This window comes from Oreochromis niloticus, linkage group LG1 (assembly GCF_001858045.2).
Source record: "Oreochromis niloticus isolate F11D_XX linkage group LG1, O_niloticus_UMD_NMBU, whole genome shotgun sequence".
Taxonomy (NCBI): Eukaryota; Metazoa; Chordata; class Actinopteri; order Cichliformes; family Cichlidae; genus Oreochromis; species Oreochromis niloticus.
This window is the reverse complement of record NC_031965.2, coordinates 12,743,771-12,767,677: the sequence shown is the minus strand read 5'-3', so window position 1 is coordinate 12,767,677 and position 23,907 is coordinate 12,743,771. Positions and strand designations below refer to the sequence as shown.

Here is a 23,907-nt window from a genome sequence, read left to right as displayed (position 1 = left end):
TGATGTGAGGTCTCAGGTGCCGTTTTATGGTGTGGAAAAAAGGCTTGGAGTTGTCATGGCGATCTACTGCAATGTTCCATAACAAGCATTGCTAAGCTGCCATGACTACAAACCAGACCGGCCTAATAAGATCAGCGTGATATCCGCCAGAGTCCATTAACATTTAATGGGTATATGAAGAAATAGACAAAACAGTGCTTCCCGTGTCTATTATGAGCTGGGCAGGATGACACTTTAAAAAATTCTTCTGTGAAAAGACCAACAGTCTGTGTGAAATCCTGTTTGGACTACACAGGCAGTTTGAATAAAGACAATTCAGAATTTAAAGGGAAAAAAATCACCGGATGTTGTATATGACTGTATAGACTGTATATGTGGTTTTACCAATGCAGGCAGTGTGATGCTGGGTGAAGCCAGCAGGACATTTGCAGGTGAAGCCACCGATGGTGTTAACACATAAGAACTGACAGTTGTGCTGTTTGGTCGAACACTCATCCAGATCTGTAAACAAGAACAACATAAAGAATGAATTTCCCAACTGAATCCGTTTCGTACTTTATAGTTAAGATACTGGGTCGGAGTCATGTCAGACTACTACTTGCTCTACTGTATGCGGACTGCTCTTTTTCAAGCAAATTCCAGTCCTTCTACAGTCACTGACCTATAAATGAACTGTAAATGAACTAGACACCGGAAACATAGAGGGGTACTGTAGAGGGGGAAGCTAAAACTATGGTAAATAAAGAACACTATGAGCACTATTTGTTTAGGCGTATAAACACGCCTGATAAACACAGATACAGACAGATGCACTGTGTCAAAGGCAAAGGGCACACTTGCATTCATTATTCAAAAGTGAGACTCTTAGGACGGCAAGCAGAACGCAGAATGTAGCAGCTCCAACCTGGAAACTAAATCAAGCATGAAAATTGCTGAAATCAAGTGATGTGACAACCACTGGGCTTAATTGTGGGCTTCTTTTGGTGCTTGTGCAAGTTACCTCTGCAGCTCTTTCCATCCTCCTGAAGGATGTATCCTCGGGGGCAGGAACAGAGGTACCGTCCCTCCGTGTTCGTACAGATAAAGTTACAAGGCTTTGGTGCCTGTATGCACTCATCCACATCTAGAGGGAGAGGCAGAGTGATTCAAAATAAAGAAACAGATCCTGTAGCCAGAAATTCCATAAACAGAGATCATGAGAAAGACAGACCCGAGCTGCATTTTTCATAGGAGTGGTGTGGGCAGTCCACCCACATAGTTTGGGCTCTTTACTAGACAGCAGGAATGAGAACGAGAGGTTTCAATTCCATGTAAACACTGGAGGTGAATTTAAGCCTTACCCACACACTGCGTGCCAGTGATGTCAGCAGTGTAGCCAGGTTTGCAGATGCAACTGTAGGAGCCCAGACTGTTGATACACTGACCATTCCTGCACAAGTTCCCCATCACACGACACTCATCAATATCTGGACAGAAATGAGAAATGCCAGCTTACTTCAAGTTAGTTCAAGATTTGTTTTTTTTTTCAGGTTTTGACAATAATTACATATCAAAAGACCGAATAGTTCCACAGAAGTCGGAGGAAATATCTGTTATGCGTTCTTTTACGCACCATCAATTAAAAAATGTATTTCAGGTATAAAATCACTGATCTTAAAACTTTTTTTAACCAGAAAAAAAATTAATGCTTTGCAAGTGATGTCAACACAGACAACAACAACCATCTTATATTATTTAACCATTCACTACTCAGAATTTTATGGTTTCTGGTTTACATACACGCAATGGCAGTTTTAGAAAAATTTAACACTGGCCCCATTTTTAGGGCCTCAACTCATCTTTATTGTGTCCTGTATTGTGTTTTTTGCACTATTTTGCAGCGTTTGACTGCGTGTGTGTAATTCTTTATGTCTGTAAACACAATAGCTTGAAAAGTTTTGAATAACGTCTGATAAAACTTGTAGGAGTGTAGAGTGGGATCATGTTAACAGTCCATTAAAATTTGGCTTACAACCACCAATTGACAGAAAGCCTTGTCATTGTTATTTGTATTGACCAAATACAGGCATATAGGGAATTATTAAAATAATGCTGCTTTTGTGCCTTGTAATGTCAAGGGAGTTCAGCAAGGGAGGAACTGCCTGCTGGCATATACTCACACCAACAGGGATACTTAATGCAAAAGCAGATAAAAAGATACATAGTATTCCTTTTCATCGATTGATGTTTGATTACTATTTTCTCTGGACTGAAAAACTGAGTCAAAGTGTCAAAAAGTTCCTCTATTAGACCATTTGAGACTGCAAAATGGACTCAGTCCCCATTGACTCGTGTTAAAATGCCTAAGATTAGAGTTGGGGGAAAACACACACACACATTTAGCACCTGGTACAAAAAAAGAATCTGTCATAGCTAATTTTCTACTCTGTGCTCACTGAATGGGGTGTGAATTTAGTGATAATCTACTTGTTTAAATTGTATTAAGACTCAAAGTTAAGCTTTATTAAGCCCATGTCCATTGTGACTGATAGGTGGATGCCAACATAAACTGTTGTAAGCTGAAGCTTTCTGCTAGGCTTCACCTCAGCTAATTATAGTCACTTAAGCGCCGAACCATGTTTGTGGTTTTCAATGTGGAAATCACAGAGTAACTATAAACCACAGAGTAATATTTCGAAAAAATCACCAATCTCCTTGGTAACTGAAGGAAAAAATGGCACAATAATGTGTTTATTCACTGCAGTGTGTTATGTAGTTAAATATCTCTGATTACATTCCCCTGATCTTCTTCACCACAAAAACTGGTTCATTTTCTGCAGGACATCAAATCAGAGTGCCGCCATGTTTTAATAAAAATACAGATATTTGGTGCCAGGAAAGTGATAACTGTATAGCACGAGGAACAGATAGGCTATACAGCTGTGTTGATGTTGTCCATCTGATTTTTTACCTTTTGGATGTTTTTTTTATTTAATTATCTTTCAAATGATGATTGTTTATTGTTTGGCTAACTGCACAGAGTGTCCTAGAAGTTAGTGCTTCAGCTTTGGTGAGTGAAAATCTAGCATTTTAAGCGCTAATTAGAAGGTGTCTGTGTCTGTTTACAGTCGATGAACCTTGCTAGAAAAGCTAGTTAGAATTAGCTTATAACTTAGCACTTCACTGTGTCATCCAAATCTGGTGACTTCCAGCTCAACGCTTCTGAATTGTAGAAAGTAAATGTGGATTACTAAATACTCATTAAGCTACCTCTTCCATCAGTGGTGTACCCAGGTCCCAGAGGACACATCTTCTTGTACTGGGTCGTCCCTGGCAAGGGACAGAGCTCACAGTTGTTACCCCATCCTCTGCCCCCATCACAGCAACACTCTGACTTGGTCACTGGGACCCTGTTAGTAGAAGTCATCTGACACAGAGTGGTCAGAACCTCAGTGAAGCAGACGCCTTCACGGTTATCTGCAGGGTGAGAGAGAGACACACAGAAAGGATCGTGAGAGCGAGACAATAACAGCAAACAGACCAAACCACCCAGACAGGGCCTGGCCTCACACAGCAGACATAAATAGATAAACCACACTCCTCTATCACTACTGTCTGTAAGGAGGAAGATAGCCATACAGTTACAAAGTCCCACTGGAGGTTTTCTCACCATGCTCAACACATAACAGCTATCCAGAGGTGTACTATATATTTAGACAAGGAAGAAAGGCTTCGAGCAGTATTTCCTTGCTCCATCCTCTGCTGATAGTAACAGACCCTTGTTTATTTTAGGAAGACTCGGACACCATTATGGTAAAGTTCAATTCCCATGGAGACATTAAATTCAGCTTCAGCATTTTCTGTTCTTCCAAAACACATACAGTATATTAATGTCTAAATTATTTATACTGTTAAACTATTAAGTAGTATGGATGATTTTTAATCAATTAATATCTCTGTGGCTAGACACTGCAAACACTTGTTTTAATTATGTACTCCTAATCTCAACTATCTGACAGCAATTTAAAGATGTAAATCTATAAAGAAGATACTAAATAAAGGGGTTCTCTTCGTATCAGAACCTTAAATTGATGACAGTGTACATACCGATACATTCTGTCTGAGTGGGGTTAGGAATGAATCCTTGGTCACATCTGCATCGGTAACTTCCTACAGTGTTCTCACAACGGCCGTTCTTACAGATACCCGGTTTGGCCGTGCACTCATTCAGATCTAAAGCAGACAGACACACAGTGTAAAGAGGCATACTATATTAAATGTACTCAAGGTAAAACCACAGTACGACACCATGATAATTACCCATGCAGCCCTCTCCATTGGGCAGCCGTGTGTATCCAGGTGCACAGATACACATATATGTACCAATCAGGTTCTTGCAGGTCATGCCTCTGCTGTCACAGTCATCTATACCATCTGCACACTCATCTTGGTCTGGAAGACAAACAGCATAGTAAGAGTAAGTGGATGCAAAAGCCTTAACAAGCCCACATGCACTCATGCCTGTGCAGCAGGTGACTTACACAGACACTCAGACAAAGTATGCCAGAGTTTAATCTAACCACTCAATTCAACACTGAGCTCTGGATTGATAACAGGGTTGTAGTGGGGTTAGTTGGTCTGTTTGGAGCTGTAATGTAAACAGTGACGTTATAGACACTGACATGTTCCTCCTGACTCACCGCTTCCCTCCTAATACAACTGTTGCTATGGCGTGCGAGGTATATGAGAGATCAGAGGTGTAAACAGAGACTCGGCCGGTTACAGTTGTCAGAGTGATTTAAGTTCATTCCAGACAGAGAACCCTTGAGGATCTCAGAAATAGCGCGAGAGTGTGTTATGTAACTTTATGGAAGGTGCTGGCATGGCTTTTTGTGAGAATTTCTACCAGAGCGTTCCAGTTAATGGACCTGCGAACTCTGACTACACAGGTGAGTCATTTTACTGTTATACCTTTACACATCCTCCTGTCCTCCCGCAGCACGTAGCCTGTTGGGCATTTACACTCGTACGAACCCACTACATTAACACAGCGGAAGGCACACAGCAGAGGATTCTGGGCGCACTCGTTGATGTCTGGATCGGAAACAGAAAAACCACAAGTTACACACGAAGACATCCATGACCTAAACGGGGGCTCAGATACAGCTTCGGATACCTTCGCAGGTCATCATTGGCCCAGGCTCAAAGCCGTCATCACACGCACACTCAAATCCACCGATAACATTAGTGCATGTGCCGTTTCCACAGGGATTTCCGATGTCGCACTCATTAGTGTCTGTATTGAAGGAAAAAAAGCGACTGAGAATGACTAAAAGAGCAAGCAGGAGGATAAGAAAAAAGAGAATGACTTGACTGACCTTCACATCTGACTCCACTAATGTCAAGGCGGTATCCCATGGGACATTCACAGCGGAAAGAGCCGTCTGTGTTAATGCACTGGCCATTAACACAAGGATTATTGACGCATTCATCAATATCTACAATTAGAAATGTCAACACAGAGTGAAATTGCATGCCACAACCATAACAGAGATATAAGAAAATGCAGATTTATTATCAGCCTATTTACCTTCTGGATGTTCATTTCGCCCACGTTGATATCCCTCGTTAGGGCAGAGATCGCGATACCCCTCTGGAACCGTCAGATGTCAAAAGTCATCAAACGTTTTGATCATGAGCTTACATGAATATGATTGGTTTCTCGCATCTATGTGTTTTGCGCAGCAGTGTCTGTGTTATGTGTAGAATACACACCCTGTCCTTTAATGGGGCAGATTTCACAGGGGTCTCCCCAGCCTTGACCAGGCATGCCGATGCAGCAGCACGCTTCCTTGGTAGTGTTTTGAGGTTTTGGAGCCTGACAGCGCCCATTTTCAAACTTGGTATAGCAGTAGTTCACACGGACATCTGCCGGATAACACATAGAGAAGGCAAGATCAGTGAATGGTGATAAACAGATGGATGAAATATCTAGAAGCGCAATGTCGTCAAGATAATCTATATCAAGTCAGGATCCTGTCTGGCTTGTTTTGGCAGAGGACAACTGGTTCTGAAAATCTAAAAACCTTTCAGATAACTCGAGAAACTATTTGATGACCGTAAAGATTGTAAGAAAAGTTTGTTGTTGCCTCTGAATAATTCAATAAATCAGTAAATCCATAGCTGGTTGGTTCACTACAGCCTCAGCCTCAAGAAATCCTGCAATATTCCCAGGCACAAAGATTATTTGATTAAGGCAAATATGACAAAACTCTGCTTTTTCAAACAATTCAAATTTTTTCGTGCTTTCTCAAACTGGGGTCTTGAGTCGTTATGGCAAGTTAATCACTGTGATCACCATCTTCCTGACTGTTTGTTTCTGTTGTTGGTTTCAGTCTCCTTTCATTTTCTGGAAGCTTTGCCACAAACAATTGGCTGTAACAGACAAAAGAGTTGGAGAATCAAAAATCCACATGAATGAATAATGAGCAGGCTTAGTCCGAAAATCATCCGTGACAATTCGGGAAAAGTTTGGAAAAAATCAGTCATGGGGTCCAAAAGTTCGGCGCATAAATGATCTGAGCTTGAGCCATTGGTGGTGCCAGAGTGCTCAAGGGCAAGACATGAAACTAACACAAAAGAATGAAGAAACTATTCCTAATCGGTGTGGCAAAATCCTAAATTTTTACATGAAAAATATGAAGAAGAAAATTAAAAAGAAGGAAGCTTGGGGTCAGGTATTCTGCGGCCACAATGTAGAAGCTGTAAAGTCTTACATAGTGCTTGTACCTGCGACTTGATTATTACATCAGTGTTCTTGGATGAGCGACTATTTCATCAAAACTACAAAACAGAACCTTGAAATGAGAAAAAGTGTTCTTGTTTTCAACCATTTTTTAATTTTTTAATCGAACAGACTGAAGTTGCATAATTATCTCCACTCACCAATCTGTGTGTGTCTGGTTACTGCAGGACTAAGCAGCCCCTTACTTGTAATAGGAAGCATATGGTTTCGCTCTCCTGCTAGCAATGGCCTTCAGTGAACTCAACACAAATAAGCTTTCTGACCACCATAGATCACTCACACACCTGGCTCAGGAGCAAAGATCACATACATGAACACCTGGTGCTGTGAGGAGAATGTCAGAGAGTGTCACATTACTTTCCTCCATGAAACTGATTTGTCAGCCTCTCTGTGAAAGAGATTGATGGAGCTCTGTGCACAGCCCCTTGCAAGTATATGTACACATATGCACGGGTGCATTGCAATCTCCAAGTCCATGTCTCCTTCATATTTGTATTTTATAAAAGAAAAATTGTGAAATAAAGAAATAAATTGTTTTGGGGTTTTTAAAATCAACAAGAGAATCGACTGGAAAAAAACTAGCTTTTAAATAAATCAACTGTCGGCTAACACTGACAGCAGGGACAACGATCTGAAGTGTGGTGACCGATATTTAATAGTTATAATTATGTTCATTTGCAAAACCACTGAAGCATTATAATTCAAAACATATCATTAATTGGCGAGCGCTGGTGGCCAAGTGGTTAAGACACATACCAAATACTGCAAATGCAACTCCCCTAATCACTGAAATGGTTCCATCCAAGGACTAATCATGCATGTCATCACTCTCCTATTCTCTCTTTCTGTTTTCCTACCATTATCGATTATTGCGATGCCAGAAAAAACATGAAATTCACAGCCTCTTTCTTCACCACATATCTGCATTTTATGAATGATTCTGTTACCAAAAAATGTGATTGTGAATTTAAACAAACATCCTGCTAATAGAGAAACTACTGATATCCTTCACCCTATCTCGACATTTGTTCTTTCAAGCCACTTTAAACTTGTGAGGTTCATTTCTGGGAATGTTACTAATCGCAGTGCTGAGTTTGAAGCTGAGTTTGTTTTGATGGGTCGTCTCATTTTCTTTCCCTGTTTCCAGGCAATCAATAGACGTCAATGGAAATGACATCAAAAGCATCTCTGTGGCACCTATGCTGTCACAATATCCGTCACGAATGATTACACATACAGTTCAAATTTAGAACTGCACAGAGGACAGTGATCACTAATAAATTATTGATGTCAAAGAACCTCAGTGACCATCACCGATGCACAAAATCACAACAACAGTCGCCTAAAGTAACTCTATATTCCAAGATAAAGACTAAAATAATACAAAGAAAATCCAAACAATCAGACAACCCCCTTGGCGACAGTGGGAAGGAGAAACTCCCTTTTGACAGGAAGAAACCTCCAGCAGAACCAGGATCAGGGAGGGGCGGCCATCTGCCATGATGGGTTAGGGTGAGGGGAGGGAGCCAGGAAAAAGACACACTGTGGAAGAGAGCTAGAGATGAATAATAAATAATTATTAAATTCAAAGCGGGGTTTAAAATCAAATAGTGAGTGAAAAAGAAACACTCAGTGCATCATGGGAAGCCCCCAGCAGCCTAGGCCTATTGCAGCCTATCAAAGGGAGCTAGTTCAGGGTCACCTGACCCTAAAAGCTTTATCAAAAAGGAAAGTTTTAAACCTAATCCAGAAAGTAGAGACAGTGTGTCTCATGAATCCATACTTGAAGCTGGTTCCACAAAAGACTACTACTAAGACTACTGTTAAATTTCCCAGTAACCACAAGTAAGCCTGCAGTCTAAAAGCTGCAAGCTCTATTGGGGTGATATGGTACTGGGAGTTCTTTAAGACAAGATGGGACCTGATGATTCAAGATTTTGTATGTAAGTAGAAGGACTTTAAACTTGTTTTTAGATTTAACAGGGAGTCTTTCTACTCTTTCCTGTCCCTGTCAGTACTCTCTCTGCTATTGCATATGCAGGCCGCATAACTCTTCTTAACTTGTGCTGCTTTAACACTATATTGCATAATGCTATAATCCCTTTTGTGGCAGAGAACTACATCTTCATTCATTATTGTAGCATTCATGTAAAATACAGATGTCACGGAGGAGAGCGGTTAGTACAAATAAATTTAGGGTTTGTGGTCAAATCTAAATATGTACATCTGTTCCAGTCTGCTAAATTATGACGAGTATAATCTAAAATAAAACAATGTTATTCCTCAATATGTTAAAGGGCTGTTGTAGGTTATGCAGCTATAGAAACTACATATGCATTTTGGAAATCTCACCATCATCAGTGTTTTCTCAGTAATACACACAAACCATAAACTAATTTACTGCCAGTGTTACTCACTTTCCACCGAACTCCTCCTGTTTATCCCCTAACCTTCAGTCGAACGTTTCTGATGATGTCATCACTTCAGTGTTTGGAGAGGGAACTCCCTAGCAGAGGACTCAGCGCACCCCCACCCAATCCAAAATACACACATATACTGTATAAACACACACACAAGTGAGGAAATGGAAAAGTGATCTGTTCAGAGCCACCCTTGGCCTTGTTGAGGCAGCAGCAGCAGAACCAGCTGGAACACAGTGTGCTATCATGAAAGAGCAGGAAAAGCCTGACACCACTGGCTGCTGCTTAGTCTCCCCTAGTGCTCACTTTTCACTGTAAAAGCAAATGCATGCTATAATTTCATAGCTTCTTTTCCCGTCCTTCTCACTCCCACACGTGCACACGCAGTTACCTATACATCTGCGTCCAGACGCAGAGAGCTGGAAGCCTTCAGGGCACAAGCAGTTGAAGCTTCCTTGAGTGTTAGAGCAGGTTCCATACTGACAGATCTCAGGTGACTGGGCGCACTCATCGGTGTCTGACATAAAAGACAGAAACGACATCGTGAACCTCATTAAATTACATTTCCAGTTGTTTAAAACCTGCCTCTATTTTGCACCATTAGAAGCATTCCAGTTTCCAGTATGTCACTGCACATCTAAAAGTCAGTGTAATCTCGCTCGTGAATAATTGCACGAAGGCAGTTGCCTCACTGTTACATGTTCACTTATCACAATAACCAGCTGCTGTGGCTGCTTCTGATGCTGAGAATTCAGAGCTGTTCCTCCGTTCTTCTAGGAACTCAGCACAAAGCAGGAATGTATTGAAGTCTCCGGAATATCTCCTCATCAGCCCCACTGTATAAACAATCTATGTTTTTTGGCTCAGTCTTACTCTCACATGTGAAAGGAAGAAGAGGGGTGTCTGACGAAGATTCCCCTCCTCTGGTGCACTCCAGTAGAGCTAATCTAAGCTAGTCTAAGTTAGATGTTAGCAGAAATTCGCCTCTATGTGCATTTTGTTGCTTCAGTAATTCTTGTTTTTCACATTTCAGGGTTTTTTTTAAACCACAACACAGAATGAATTGGATTTATATGCTCTACCTTCACAGGTTTCCTCATGAAGGTGGTAGCCAGGTGGGCAGATACACCTGTAAGAACCATCCAAATTCAGGCAAGTTCCTGCACCACATGTGCCTGGATTCACTGCACATTCATTAATATCTGAGGAAAAGGGATGATATAAACACACATATTATAGAACATATCTATATCATAATTAGATCAGTATAAAAAAGGACAAAGAGCATTTCCTTACCTCCGCACAGTCTGCCGTCTAAAGTGAGCTCATAGCCATCATTGCACACACAGAGGAACGTGCCCACTGTGTTGATACACTGCCCGTTTCGACACAAGCCCCTCTGCGTCGCACACTCATCGACATCTGCTCGGCACACAGGCAACACAATAATGAACACATGCGGTGGCTCTTCTTCTTTTTCACTTTTTATTTACTCACATCCACACACGCACCTATGCAGTCGCTGTTGTGCGAGTTTTGAAAGCCCGGGTAGCAGAGACAGTTGTAGGAGCCTACGGTGTTCTTGCAGGTCCCGTTTCCACAGGGCTGTCTTTCACACTCGTCCACGTCTGAAACCACACAGCAGCGTCACAGTTTTATCACCTGGCAGAGGAACAGCGGTGAGACTGATGGGAAGTAGCACAGCTTACCGACACACATCGACAGGTCCCGAGTTGCTTTGAAGCCATTGGGGCAGACGCAGCGATAGCTTCCCAGTGTGTCAATGCACTGGCCTGGATTGCATATACCGGGGTTCTCGATGCACTCGTTACGGTCTGAGAGAAAAGAGAAAAACAAATGTCACACTTTGAATCCACATTCAAATAGAATTTAGATATTTTCATCTTCAAACAGTCACTAAAATTCATAAATTTCTTCATAATACATGAAACTGACCAAAAATTCTTTTGCACTGTAACTCATAATTAAACTGCATGAGACCAGTGTAACATCATCAACTCCAGCCTGAGCGTGTTTGGGTGTTAGGACTTGCATGAAAAGCAGGAAGCAAAACAGGATGCCGGCATAACATTCATTTATCGTTTAGGACTCTCCAGACTGACAGCAACACGATTTAGATATGCTGTAGCACATGTTCAGCAGCTCAACACCTGCTTCACATTCTCTCCTCCTTAATAACAAGCCCACCATGAAGAATTCAGTCTCAGGCTGACTGTCACTGTGCTGCCTCTGGTGCTTTATCTCTGGCAAATAACTGGCAAGAATGTGCACTTCAAAGAGTTTCGCATAACCGCATTTGATAAAATAGCTGGAAGAAGCGAGACAGAGTGTTAGCGTGAGGCCACAGAAAGACCCAGAGAAGTTAGCATCTTCCTCAAGGGAACGACAGAGGGATTTCTGGCTGCTCTTTTTTGGCTAACGTTTTCTATAATTCTACTGCATCTTTCCACTAATTTTGTATTATCTCCATTTTATGCCATTATAGGAGACTAAACTGGAGGCTGGAGACAAACATGTAGTCTAATTCGAGTGCCGCTGATACCTCATACATTTTTAGCTAATAACCAGCACATCCTTACCAAGACACTGCCCAGTGGGAGTGAAGCGGTACCCGGCTTTACACTCGCATCGGTAGCTTCCTGGCAAGTTCAGGCAGTCTGCATTTTGCTGGCACACCGGTCCATTCTGACACTCATCAATATCTGACAACAAGAGGGGCAGAGATGTTCACACAGCAGGCATAAATATAAAAAAACCAAAGTAAAACACAGGGATTCTACAGCAGACTGCAAACCTCACCTTCACAAATCAGCAGCTTGTCGTTGTAGATGAAGCCAATGGGGCACTCGCACCTGAAGCTGCCGATCATGTTGATGCACACTCCATTCTCACAGATTCCCGGAATTTCCCTGCACTCATCGATGTCTGTCAAATGAACGAGAGACCAACGGGGGCGTGAGAAAAGAGAAGCATTCCTTTTCATCACGTAAGCGTTTCAGTGTGAAAATCTTTACCAATAATCTGTCCAGTGGTGATGTCGATGTAATATCCCGGTCTCTCGCTGCCACACAGGATCGCAAACTCATCTGAATTGACAGGAGACACGAGTTTATACAAGTTCATCGCCACTTCCACGTGCTGGTATATACTGCGTATTTACTCTACTGTTCTAGACCTCACCGCTGCTGGGCACGGGGCACTGTTCGCAGGGTTTATTCCACGCACGGCCGATGTTGTAGGAGCAGCAGCACATCTTTTTGGTCATGTTGAAGGTCAGCTCGCCGTCGCACGTTCCGTTGTCAGAGTAAAAGTTCCTGTAGCAGTAGCTCTTCCTCATGTCTGTGTGTGGTGCGTTTACGAGAAATGCAGAGTTGCAGGTAACCCTAAATACGACAGCGACAATCGTGAAAACCCAGCAAGCCTACCTACCCATGCAGTTGTTCCCTCCGTTGACCTGCATGTAATCCACAGGGCAGATGCAGGTGTAGTTCCCGATGGTGTTGTAGCACTGGCCGGGGCCGCAGATGCCTGGCCGTTCACACTCATTGACATCTGTACACAGAGAGAGCAGCACGGGAAAAAAACATTGCTTCAGTAAAGGTGCCAGCTACTTCTCTGAAACATATTTTGGTCCACGCCTTTAAATATATTAAATTCTTTATCAGCATTACTGCTAAAAAGCCATGAACACAATGCTTGTTCCTCCCAGCCCAGCTCATAGCTGAACAGTTCATTGACCACAAACAAGGAGGACTTGCAGTGCTAGACTTTACAGAGCAACTCCTTTTGTACTTCTGGCCAACAAAAACACACTAATTAAACAACCCAGTGTGACGGCAAAACATGTAATAGACAGGCCGGTCCACCGTGTCCATTTCGCACTTTGCCTGTCCAAAACGTGAAAAGGAAACACATGCAGAAAATGCATTACCGCCAGTGAGCAAAAAACATATCAAGTACATTCCAGGGTCCTTAATCGGCAGAATCAATAAAGCTAGGGGGCTAGTATCTATATACACACAAATGTGTTAATAATGTCTGTTTAAACACTTTCCCATGATTATTTTGATGTTGGTTTGAAATAAAATATCCCCCTCTGCTGTTACTGCAACTTACTGCATGCGTGAAATGGACACGGTGGACGGGCGTGTCTATTACACGCTATTTCGTGATATTCGGTTGAATTAAAATGCTGCCAGTCACATGTCACTGTCAACCCCATTAGGCCTCCTGCTCTCCTCCCCTCTCTGTTTTTTAAACACCCTTCTATTTTATCGCCTTTCATTCCTCCCTCCGTCATCACTGGCGTGCCTACAGGGGACACTGCGTACTTCCCCGAGGAAAGAGTTGACCACATCAGAGCCTCGCTCCTCTGGACACAGTTAGCGCTCTCAGCTGTCTCATCATTCTGGCTGAGCTTTGCTGGGTTAGCAACAAACAAGAAGTAGAGCAGACACTTATTGAGCTGCAGTGTTGTCTATGGGACAACAGGGTCCAATATTTGCTTTGCCTTTTTGCTCCCAGTGCTTCTTTCGCTCTCTTTCTCTATCCATGTGTCACTGAGAGAACATCTCCACGGCTGGACTCAATTTCCTCCCCAGTGAAATGTCCCAGGGCCAGAGCTGGAGATGGATGGGTCACCTGTTTGTTTATTTGTGCATGTGTGTGCTTAATACCTTCACAAACTCTGGTGTCCAGGTTGAGGGCAAAGCCTCTTGAACATTCACAGTGGAAACTACCAAACGTGTTGATGCACCGTCCTCCCTGGCACAAGCCGGGCAATTCCTGACACTCATCGATGTCTGTGGGAGAAAGAAAGGGAAAACTCAGCACCACTGTGGGCTGGTGTTTCTGTAAGTATACCCAGGGGCAACCTCAAAAACAAAAAAAGGCATAATAGCATGTTGCTACGACCTTCCAAGATGACAGTGATGGGGTTTGGTCTGAAGCCTTCCCCTCCAGGACACAGAGTCTTGTACTGAGCTGTAACACAAAACACAGAAACGAATTACATTAAACAGCAAGAGCAGCACAACACAGAAGCATGCATTTGCAGAATTTGCCAGTAATTGCGATGAATCGAGGTGCCTGAAAAAGACATTTTTAGTCATGCACTTGTTTCCTTTCGTTTTCTGTCGTGCTTTTTCTGATCTCAGCGTTAGCCACAGAGCCCAGAGGACCGGACATGACTGCAGCTACTCAGAATTACAAAGTGAAAAGAAAAAGGTTTTGTTCTTGTCACAGAAGCAAACAGTTCCCTGAGCTGAAAAGGATGAGTCATTGCCTGTAATGTTTTGAAACATCTGTTGGCAATTTCCAAATAAGTTGCACAAAGCTGTCTCATCTTTACCAGCAACAGCAATTACAGCAAACACACTCATCGCATGGCAAGAGAAGCCAGCATGTGAGTCTGCATGTAAGCAGAGCAGCTAGTTTGCACCTTAAGACGCCTGATGTACTCTGGTATATTAATATATTTTGATCTTGGATATGATTTTTCATATTAGTTTACAGATGCCCTTAATTTGAGGAAATTAAGGTTTGGTTTAAGGAAATTAAGGTCTGTTTTGTTTACCCTGCCGCAAATAGATGGATTTGACAGGGTTATTGATTAAACATAAACACCAAATCTTTTTCTTTCCTCTACATTCAAATCTAATTTTTCAACCACAATTCAAAACAGCCAACAGCTAACAAGCCAACCCATCCCACCAACAAGAATACAGGGTGAACAGTCAAGCCAACAAGAAACTGTCAAAAATTGCATTTCCAGGAGCGACCACTTCAGCCAGGGTCCAAAAGCTTAAGAGCTTAAGAGCATATAGAAAAATGTTTACATCCTGGAGAGGTGGAGGTATGCACAAGAGAGAAGAGGGATGAAAGTCAGTAGAAGCAAGGTGGAAAGGTGAACATGCAGTAGAGTAGAGGTAGTGAAGGTAGGTGAGTTTAATACCTGGGGTCAGCCATCCAAAGAAATGTGTACACAAGAGAGGTGAAGACAGGAGCGCACACAGGGTGGAAACCATTGTCAGGGATGATTTGTGACAGAAGGATAGCAGCGAGAATGAAAGGGAAGCTTTATAAGATGGTAAATCAGAGGGACCAGCTCAGGTTGAGCAGTTTCCAGACAAAGTCAGTGAGGCATAGTGGAGATACTGGACAAAGGATGTTGAGTATAAAGCTGCCAGGGAGGATGAAAAGAGGAAGACCACAGAGACGTTTCATGGATGTAGGGTTGGTATAACAAAGGAGGATGCTAGGGATAGGGTGGGATGGAGGCAGATGAGCTGCTGTAGCGACCCCTAAAGGGGGCAGCTGACAGAAGAGGAAGACATCCTGGTGCAAATAATGGTTTTGCAATCCATACCTAGTCTATTCCTTATGCCTTATCCCATAACCGTACTTTGACTGTGAGGTGTGTTTCACCTTTGCTCTGCTTATGGATTTAGAGACTCATGGAACATTTTTTAATCCATTTATCTGACAAATAACATTATTGGTTATTTGTCAGTATTGATTTATGCACAACTGTAGTCTGCTTCAAAAAGTCTTTACTTTAGGTAAAATCCTAAAATTTTATTTGTATATATTAATTAGCAGGTATCTATAGCTGTGTGATGCATCCATGCCACCAATGCATGTTTCCTCATGGTTCCAGTTTCATCATATCATCATTCATCGGATGTTTGTGTTGCCTGCCTACAGCTGAAATGGACGAAAATGTTGAATTGTGGCCAATGAGTATATCAGCTCCAAAAAGAGACACTAAAGTTAGCTAACTATGCACTGCATTTAGTCTAACCCTTTGGTATATTGATGAAATGTTCAGAGCTCGGGCTATAGAAGCTGTGGCTTCCAGGAGGTGTGTCACGCATGAGTATTTCTTGCTAGAGTAGACATTCCTCGCAGTTGAACTGAAAACAAAAAGTACATAATGTGTGGTTACTAAGGGATAATGTGATGACTCACTTGAGTTTACAGGCGGGCATAATTCACATGGATTTCCCCAGCCCTTGCCCATGGAGCAGCAACAGGACGCTTTGGAGACGCCAACTCCAATCTCATTGGAGCAGTCCAAATTTTCAGATGCATCTCCTCGCAAACGAACATCTCGAAAGCAACTACCAGAGCGAGTGTCTACACACAAACGCACACATAAACAGACACAGATTTTCAGCTATGTTGGTTAAGCCTTTGCTTTGCAATTAGTTATAGAACAAGCTAAGAACCGTTTTAAATATGTTTAGTGTTGCAGTCTCACCTACACAGCCCACTCGAGTGGGATTGAGTTCAAAGTCTGGTGGGCAGTTACAATGGTAGCTTCCAGGGATATTAACGCACACTCCATTAATGCAGATGGTCGGGTCTGCACATTCATTGATATCTGAGAAAGACAAAGTAAATTTTTTATATGTATAAATAATCGCTTTCAATTTTTTGGCCAATACAAAGCAACTGGATGACGCAGGAACACCATGGAGGGGAGCTGGACCAGTCTTACCTGTGCAGTTGCCTCCACTTCTGTCCAGTTCATAACCAATGCTACATTTACATCTGAAAAGTCCCGGGATATTCTGGCACTGTCCGTTGACACAGATGTCAGCAAAGGTACATTCATCTATGTCTGTGAAAAAGAGCGATAAAGAGGGAGCCAGCTGTGAGTGATTAGTGGATCATGAGATCACGGTGGAAAACTGGCAGTCGGCTTTAGGAAGTGAAGGCCACTCACCTCTGCTACAGAATGACAGCTCTAGACATACTCAGACAGACATACGCACACATACACTATCAGAACTGTAGCCAAGGTTATGAAATTGTGCTCTTCCACATCATTACACTCTGCACAAGTCATTACTGTCCAGCTCTGACTGAGCTGATGGAGGGAGGACTGGACAGGTTATTTCAGGATGTTTGACACATCAGTGCAATGAGGTCAGTCTGCTCTTTCAATTGAATCCTGCAGTGCATTATCACTGCACTCAGCATTCATCTGCAACAAGTTACGAATGTGTTCATATGCAGCTTACAAGAAATCTTAAAAACAAGTTAATATTTTATTCAGACTTTGAGTAAATGAGCGGAATACATCCCAATCAAAACATCCTAAAAGAGAGCCTGCAGTTGAGATTCCCACATATGGCAAATCTGAATCATATGTCAGTAGATTATGAAGGTTAGGAATCCAGAATTTATACAGTTGTGGTCAGAAGAGGACTTATATTCATCATTGGCATGAGTGTCATGGTAATTTTGGACTTTTAATGATTTCATGGAACTGTTGTTCTTCCAGTATGAAATGATTGTACAGCACACATCTTTAATGGCTTTAAAAACAATAACTGGTTTCACTGGTATTAATTTTGGGGGGATTTTCTCTAATCCCAACAGGGGTTTTAAAATATATACATACACTCACTCATATCTTTTGGTGTTGAAGCTTCTACAGTGTCTTTTAAATTGGCATATTATCTTCTGTTTAGTGATTGTAATTTAATACAACCAGTATTTTCCAGTAGTTGCCAGCATAAAAAGCATTTGTTTGACATCACTCATTTAAAACTGAGAAAAAGGGAAAGTGTGAGGAATTCAGTGACGATCTAAAAGGGAGAACTGCAGATTTACACAAGATGCGAAGGTCTCTTGAAGCCATTTCTAAACAACTGCAGACTCCAAGATTAACAGTTCAAACAACTGTATGCAAGTTATTCTGATTTGTCACCACTTTTGTAACTTGGAAATTGGTTAGTATTTCAAGAACAACCTGGGAACTTCCCAGGCTCAAGTGTGTCATGAACTGGAAACTGCTAGAACACCAGTGTCACTGGCTTCTGCAGAAAATCTTTAAGCTTTTTGGCCGTAATGGTAAGAGGTATGTTTGGAGGAGTAAAGACGAGGCTTTCAAACCTAAGAAAACGGAAACAGCTGTTAAGCATTGTGGTGGTAGCACAATGCTTATACTCTGGAGCTGTTTTGCCAGCAATGGTACCTGTATGCTGCACAAAGTGGTGGAATAATGAAGAAGCTGGACTACCTCTAAATCCTTAATTTTCACCTGAACTCAACAGCTAGACCGTTGAAAGTTGGACACAAAGGTATCTTTCAACACAACAATGATCTTGAACATACATCCAAACTGGTTTTGGAATGACTAAAGCAGGCTGACATTAGGCTTCTGGAATGTCTTTCCCAAAGCCCTGACCTCCTCTTTGTTGGAAATACATGGACTACACTTAAAAGTCAAGAATGTGCCAACCAATTTAAATGAACTCTTCCAATTTTTGACAAGCATCTGGTCAAGTTGCAACTTGCTAAGAGACATTTAACAAGATATTAGTGGGGGTTTATGTATATAATTGGGTCTGTATGTATAAGTTTGGCCCTTTGTGTATTAGAAAAACAAAAAAGTAAATTGAAAATTGTGCACCTAATTCTTGCTTGGGTCATTAAAGGTGTACGCTGTGCAATCATTCCACCCTGGCAAAAGAACAGTTCAAAGAAATCGTCAAAAGCCCAAAATTACAATTTATGCCTGCGATGAGTAAAATTCTGTCCACAGCTGTATGTTGTGTAAGCAGCTTGTGCATCTCAAGCACTAATTTTAAGAATAAGACTGTTTTTAGAGCAGCCTTTCATTACAACTCTAATACGTAGCCTTTTTATGCTGCAAGGAATTACACTGCATGCAGGAAATAATGTTTGGACCAGTTTTTTCAAAGAATTCCTTCCACCCAGTTCATTTTTTTCTCCATCACAAAGCTTAGATACAACCTTTAACCAAATTGTGGCAGTTGCACAACTGATATACACTCCTGAGTTAGATAAACATCTCATAGTTACGAGCTCACACGCTGTGATGTGTGCTTCAAGTTTCAGAAGCGTGATGTTGAAACATTAAATTATCGAGCAAATGTGAACAGAAAATCAGTTCCACTGTTATTGTCAGTCCTTCGAAATGTTCTCACAGCCTAAATCACATTAATGCTCAGCATATTGTCCTCTTTGATGTCCAAAAATCCATATAATTAGTAGGCAGCATCTGTTTGGATCTGCTATTTCCATAAACAGGAAAACAAAACAAACAAATAGCACCAGGCGATTTTTGGGTTTTGTTTTTTGAAACTGTCAACATAATTTAGGATGCGGGCACCCATTCAAATCCTGGGAACTATGATAGTCTGTGTTGTATTGCCTTACCCTCACAGGCCTTGCCGTCAGGAGTGGTGATGAAGCCCATGTCACATTCACAGCGGAAGCCTCCTGGCAGATTCAGACAGTGGCCGTTTTCACACAGGTTGCCGTTCTCTGCACACTCATCGCTATCTGCAGTCACACACCCACACAGAGTCAGTAAGCACAAAATACATTCGTGGATCTCTTAAAAGGCTGAAGTGTGGATTAAGAAACTGATTTTGTATGTGTGACCTGAGCAAGAGAATCCATCTCCAGAGAATCCATCCTTGCACACGCATCGATAGGAGCCCATGGTGTTGAGACAGTCGGCATTGTTGCTGCACCTATGTGTCCCATTCGAGCATTCATCCAGGTCTGAAACACAACAAACGATTACATTTCTGCAAACGTAAACGAATTCATCCAAATATTGAGGATAAGCCTTGCAGTATTAAATCAATGTCAAAGTAAAGACCATAGCCAAAAGCACAGGTTCGCTTTTCGCAATTGCGCATCTCATACACAAGCTCATTCATTTCAGATGGTCATGTATTTGTACCATTTACTTGTGCATTCCAGGCCATCAGCCTTACCTGTACATTTGAGACCACTGCCAATCCACCCCGGAGCACAACTACACTTGAAACTGCCGGCCGTGTTGGTGCAGGTTGCATGTCTATCGCAATTATGGGCTCCGATTTCACACTCATTGATATCTGACAAAGAGAGAACGAGAAACAACATAAAGAAAAATAGACACAGGTCTGATGGTCCGATGATTAAGGTCTGCTTTCTCATTCCAGTGGGGTTCTTGGCGCTGTAGAGTGAGTTGATGCTTGGTTTGATTTGTATAAAGATAGCAGCAGGAGAAGACAGGGCTAAGTCTTTCTGGCTCACTGTCTCTGTATTCAGAGCACAAGGCAACGAGGCATTCTCATGATCTCTGATACTAATGGCCTTGCTACAAAGGTTTAATGAGCGCAGCAAGTCTCTGGATTTTCGTCATTCAAGTGTGTCCTGAGAGCTGTAAAACGGCCAAGAGGTAGAACGAAGGCCTAACGCTGAGGCCTTGTTCTGTCTGCACCGTCTGAACTAGTCCTCGCAGGTTATTCTAGGCAAAGATACCTCCTTTTACCCACAGACTTTGCACCTCTAATGTGAAGCTTCTGGAACAGCACATTACGACCCCCGCCCCCTCCTTTAATGTTCATGTTTGGGTTTCTCACCGCCCCAGATGTCAAGTGTGGAAATTTAATCTTTCCAAAACATAATTTCTTTAAATGTGATGTGGTAAAAGTGTGATGTGCCAACTCTACAAATAAACATTCCTTCACAGCAAAACCATGACAATAATATCTCCCAACCAATGAAATATTCAGGGTACTAAAATCTATTCTCTGAATGTACAGACCTACTGTTTGCCACTCAAGATTCTAATAAATGAGCAATAAAAATTAATGGGAGCAATTAGTGAATATTATTAAAATCTGCCCTGCCCATAAAGTTGATTAAATCCTGTGGGGTGGAAGCCAGTCTTTGAGTGGCTGTAGCCTCACTCAAAGACTGAGGCCTGAGCTAGAGATGGGCTTTAATAGCAAGAGCGTGCACGTGTTAGTTCACGTTCCCTTCATGTACTTCAAGGGAAACCATGCTGAGAACTCAAGATGTTACGACCTATCAGGGAATGAGACACACTCCTCTCTCTGTGTGTCTGTCTTTGTGAGGGTAGTAATTCAAGACACAGTCAATTAGAGATTAGCACTGCTGGTTTACAGTCTTCCTAAGGACAGGGTACGGCATATTTTCATTACATTTGATTACAAGGTTAATATGAGGGCTTGCGGCAAACGAATCTCCCTGGATTACAGGCAAAACTAATGATCAGCTCCTCCAAGCCTCTGATGAAAGAAAGAACACAAACACACACACACACACACACACACACACACACACACACACACACACTAGGAAATGCAAAGTGCAAACAAAGATTGCTGCATGTGAGAAGTGTGTCATCGGTCGCAGCTGGTGTCAAAAAAGAAGGCTGAATTAACTAGGACAGTGTTTGACAGATGAAAAAAATGGACACCAAAAGTTGAGAATGACACATTTGCCTATACATGGCTGCTTACCTGGCTGTCAGTGTGTATGCATGCCTGACTGCCAGTTTATCTGAGTGTCCTCTTGTCTCTTTTTTTTTCCAACATGTTTTGACAACTGTAAAGCATTTAGCATTTATGCATTTGCCATATTAACATGCCGCATTCTCTTAATACTTAATACTGCATTTGAAGGATCTGCCTCTCTACTTTTTGTACCACCACTAACATGTTTTTGAAGCCTTTTTACTGTTTTAATCGCCATGATCTACTAGTCAAATAATCAAAGCAAGAGTACAAGGGAATCATTTACAAAGACAAATGTTATCATGTTAAAAAATAAGAGTCATGAAAAACTAAAACTAAACTAAAGCCAGCGTGGAATAATGATGCCAAAGCAGAAGTACCAGTGCCAAAAGTGCCATCCATCAAACAGTTGTTTGAATACACAGTACAAAAGACAGAGCCACTGTTACATCGTATTGGTTATGAGCCCATAAAGTCTTTAGGAAAGTGTTTACCCGAGTCAAAGAGAACATGATCGGAGGGATGTTTTTTCTCATAGATTTCTATGCAATCGGAAGCTTTTTTGCAACCAGGAGAGTCTGCCCCTGCTGGTCATTAAAAAGAATGCAGCTCTACTCTTATTTTCCCTTTTTTAGACCCCAAACCCATCATTTATACATTCAAAAGCACATAAATCTAAAGAAACCCCGGCGGTAACATTCGTTCTCAAGGTACGGCATTCACAAACTTGGGTGTTCATGTTGGCCAGCCGCCCAGCAGGGTGACGACAACTCCCCATGAGCCTTTTACAGCTGAAGGGTAAAAACCTCCATATCAACATTGGCACAGGGGCAGAAGAAGCCAAAACATAAAGCAAAACCAGAGTTTTCGTCATAGTACAAAACATGGAAATAGATTCCAGGTTGGAAAATGAAGCCAATGTGGAAGTGCCTTAAACCTGCACTGTATCTGAAGGAGACGATGATACCTGTGGTTGGGGAAAAAAAAATTCCAGTCCTAAAGGGAAAACAATGTTCCATCTTGACCTCTTTAAAGACTTGAGGTTATGGACTCAGTCACTGATTTTGACTAAAAAATGAATAAAAAATTATTTTCCTAAAATGTAGGATTACCTGTGGAAAGAAACTCCTAATAACTTCACAATCAATCACTTCTTTTATTTTTATTTTTTTTTAATACTGCTCACCAAAATAGTGACAGCAGAAATACTTCTCTCAAGGCTTCAGAACACGACTTCAGAACCAATGAATGAAGTCACAGCAGTTAAATCCATCTTCGATACTGTCTATGAGATACTCTCATCTTTTCTATTTCTATATCTATTTGGACCATAAACCATAGAATCTCTGAGCTCCTGGGGTGGCTGTGGTTCAGGAGGTACCAACTCTAAGACTAGTTGTGCCTACTCCAGGCTGTGTGCTGAAGTTTCCTTGAGCAAGTTACTGAATCCCGATTTGCCTCATCCATGAGCATGAGCGTGTGTGAATGTCAAGAGAAGGTGATGATATAGAAAAAAGTGTTTGTAAGAATATGTGTTATTAATCTCTGGCTCTCTTCCACGGCATGTCTTTTTTCCTGTCTTCCTTCTCTCAACCCAACCGGTCACAGTAGATGGCCGCCTGTTAAAAGCGAGTTTTTCCTTCCCACTGTCGCCAAATTGCTTGTTCATATTGTTCATATGATTGTTGGGTTTTTCTCTGTATGTATTATTGTAGGGTCTGCCTTACAATATAAAGCTCCTTGAGGCGACCGATGTTCTGATTTGGCGCTGTATAAATAAAACTGAATTGAATAGTGTGTGATTGAGTGAATGAGGCTTGTAGTAATCTAAGTACCAATCTAACCTTTATCACTGAAACTGAAAACAGCACAAACTGAAATTGCGGCTGCACCCATCCTGTTAGCATGCAGCCCATGTTTAGACCCATATTCATGTTAAGTTTGATAACAATAAGCATTAGCCAGCAAAAGCTGCTGGTGATACCATACGTGGTTAATAACACGATTAGATTGAGAATTAAAATGTAGCCAATCTGACCTTTCGGCTGCAGTAGTAAAAACTGACCAAGGGTTTACGCTGACACTTTGGAATCTAAGTTCTCACTTTCAAATGACAGATAGTGTAATTTGTTATTTTCAAAGTTGCATGGTCTTGCTTCAACACATTGTTAAAGCAAGAATTGTTTCATTGTTTTGTCATTTAGCTGAGAGACGATAAAGACAACAGACCATAAATTGTGATAATGATCACCCCTTTAAGATGCTTCCATGCTTGTAAACTCTACCAATACATCTCCACCCAGGCCCCAACTTTCCAATACACATGTAGAGATGCGAAAGTGCTTGAGTGTACGCTCAAGATACTCACACCCTGCCCCCGAGTTCT

At 41.8% G+C, this 23,907-nt stretch overlaps 1 protein-coding gene across 1 annotated transcript in view; it reads right to left on the bottom strand.

Annotated features, from left to right (window-relative positions):
• The window catches only part of fbn1 (fibrillin 1), a 62,070-nt gene that overhangs the window by 4,743 nt on the left and 33,420 nt on the right, over window positions 1-23,907 (bottom strand). The window contains 29 exon segments of the mRNA XM_005461585.4: window positions 385-501; window positions 1,001-1,123; window positions 1,341-1,466; window positions 3,250-3,456; window positions 4,087-4,212; window positions 4,300-4,431; window positions 4,951-5,073; window positions 5,156-5,275; window positions 5,358-5,477; window positions 5,570-5,632; window positions 5,755-5,907; window positions 9,596-9,721; window positions 10,287-10,406; window positions 10,501-10,626; window positions 10,716-10,832; window positions 10,914-11,039; window positions 11,805-11,927; window positions 12,025-12,150; window positions 12,240-12,311; window positions 12,406-12,564; window positions 12,655-12,777; window positions 13,902-14,027; window positions 14,140-14,208; window positions 16,195-16,362; window positions 16,487-16,609; window positions 16,727-16,849; window positions 19,420-19,545; window positions 19,648-19,770; window positions 19,989-20,111. Coding sequence (XP_005461642.1) covers window positions 385-501; window positions 1,001-1,123; window positions 1,341-1,466; window positions 3,250-3,456; window positions 4,087-4,212; window positions 4,300-4,431; window positions 4,951-5,073; window positions 5,156-5,275; window positions 5,358-5,477; window positions 5,570-5,632; window positions 5,755-5,907; window positions 9,596-9,721; window positions 10,287-10,406; window positions 10,501-10,626; window positions 10,716-10,832; window positions 10,914-11,039; window positions 11,805-11,927; window positions 12,025-12,150; window positions 12,240-12,311; window positions 12,406-12,564; window positions 12,655-12,777; window positions 13,902-14,027; window positions 14,140-14,208; window positions 16,195-16,362; window positions 16,487-16,609; window positions 16,727-16,849; window positions 19,420-19,545; window positions 19,648-19,770; window positions 19,989-20,111 — 3,609 coding nt within the window.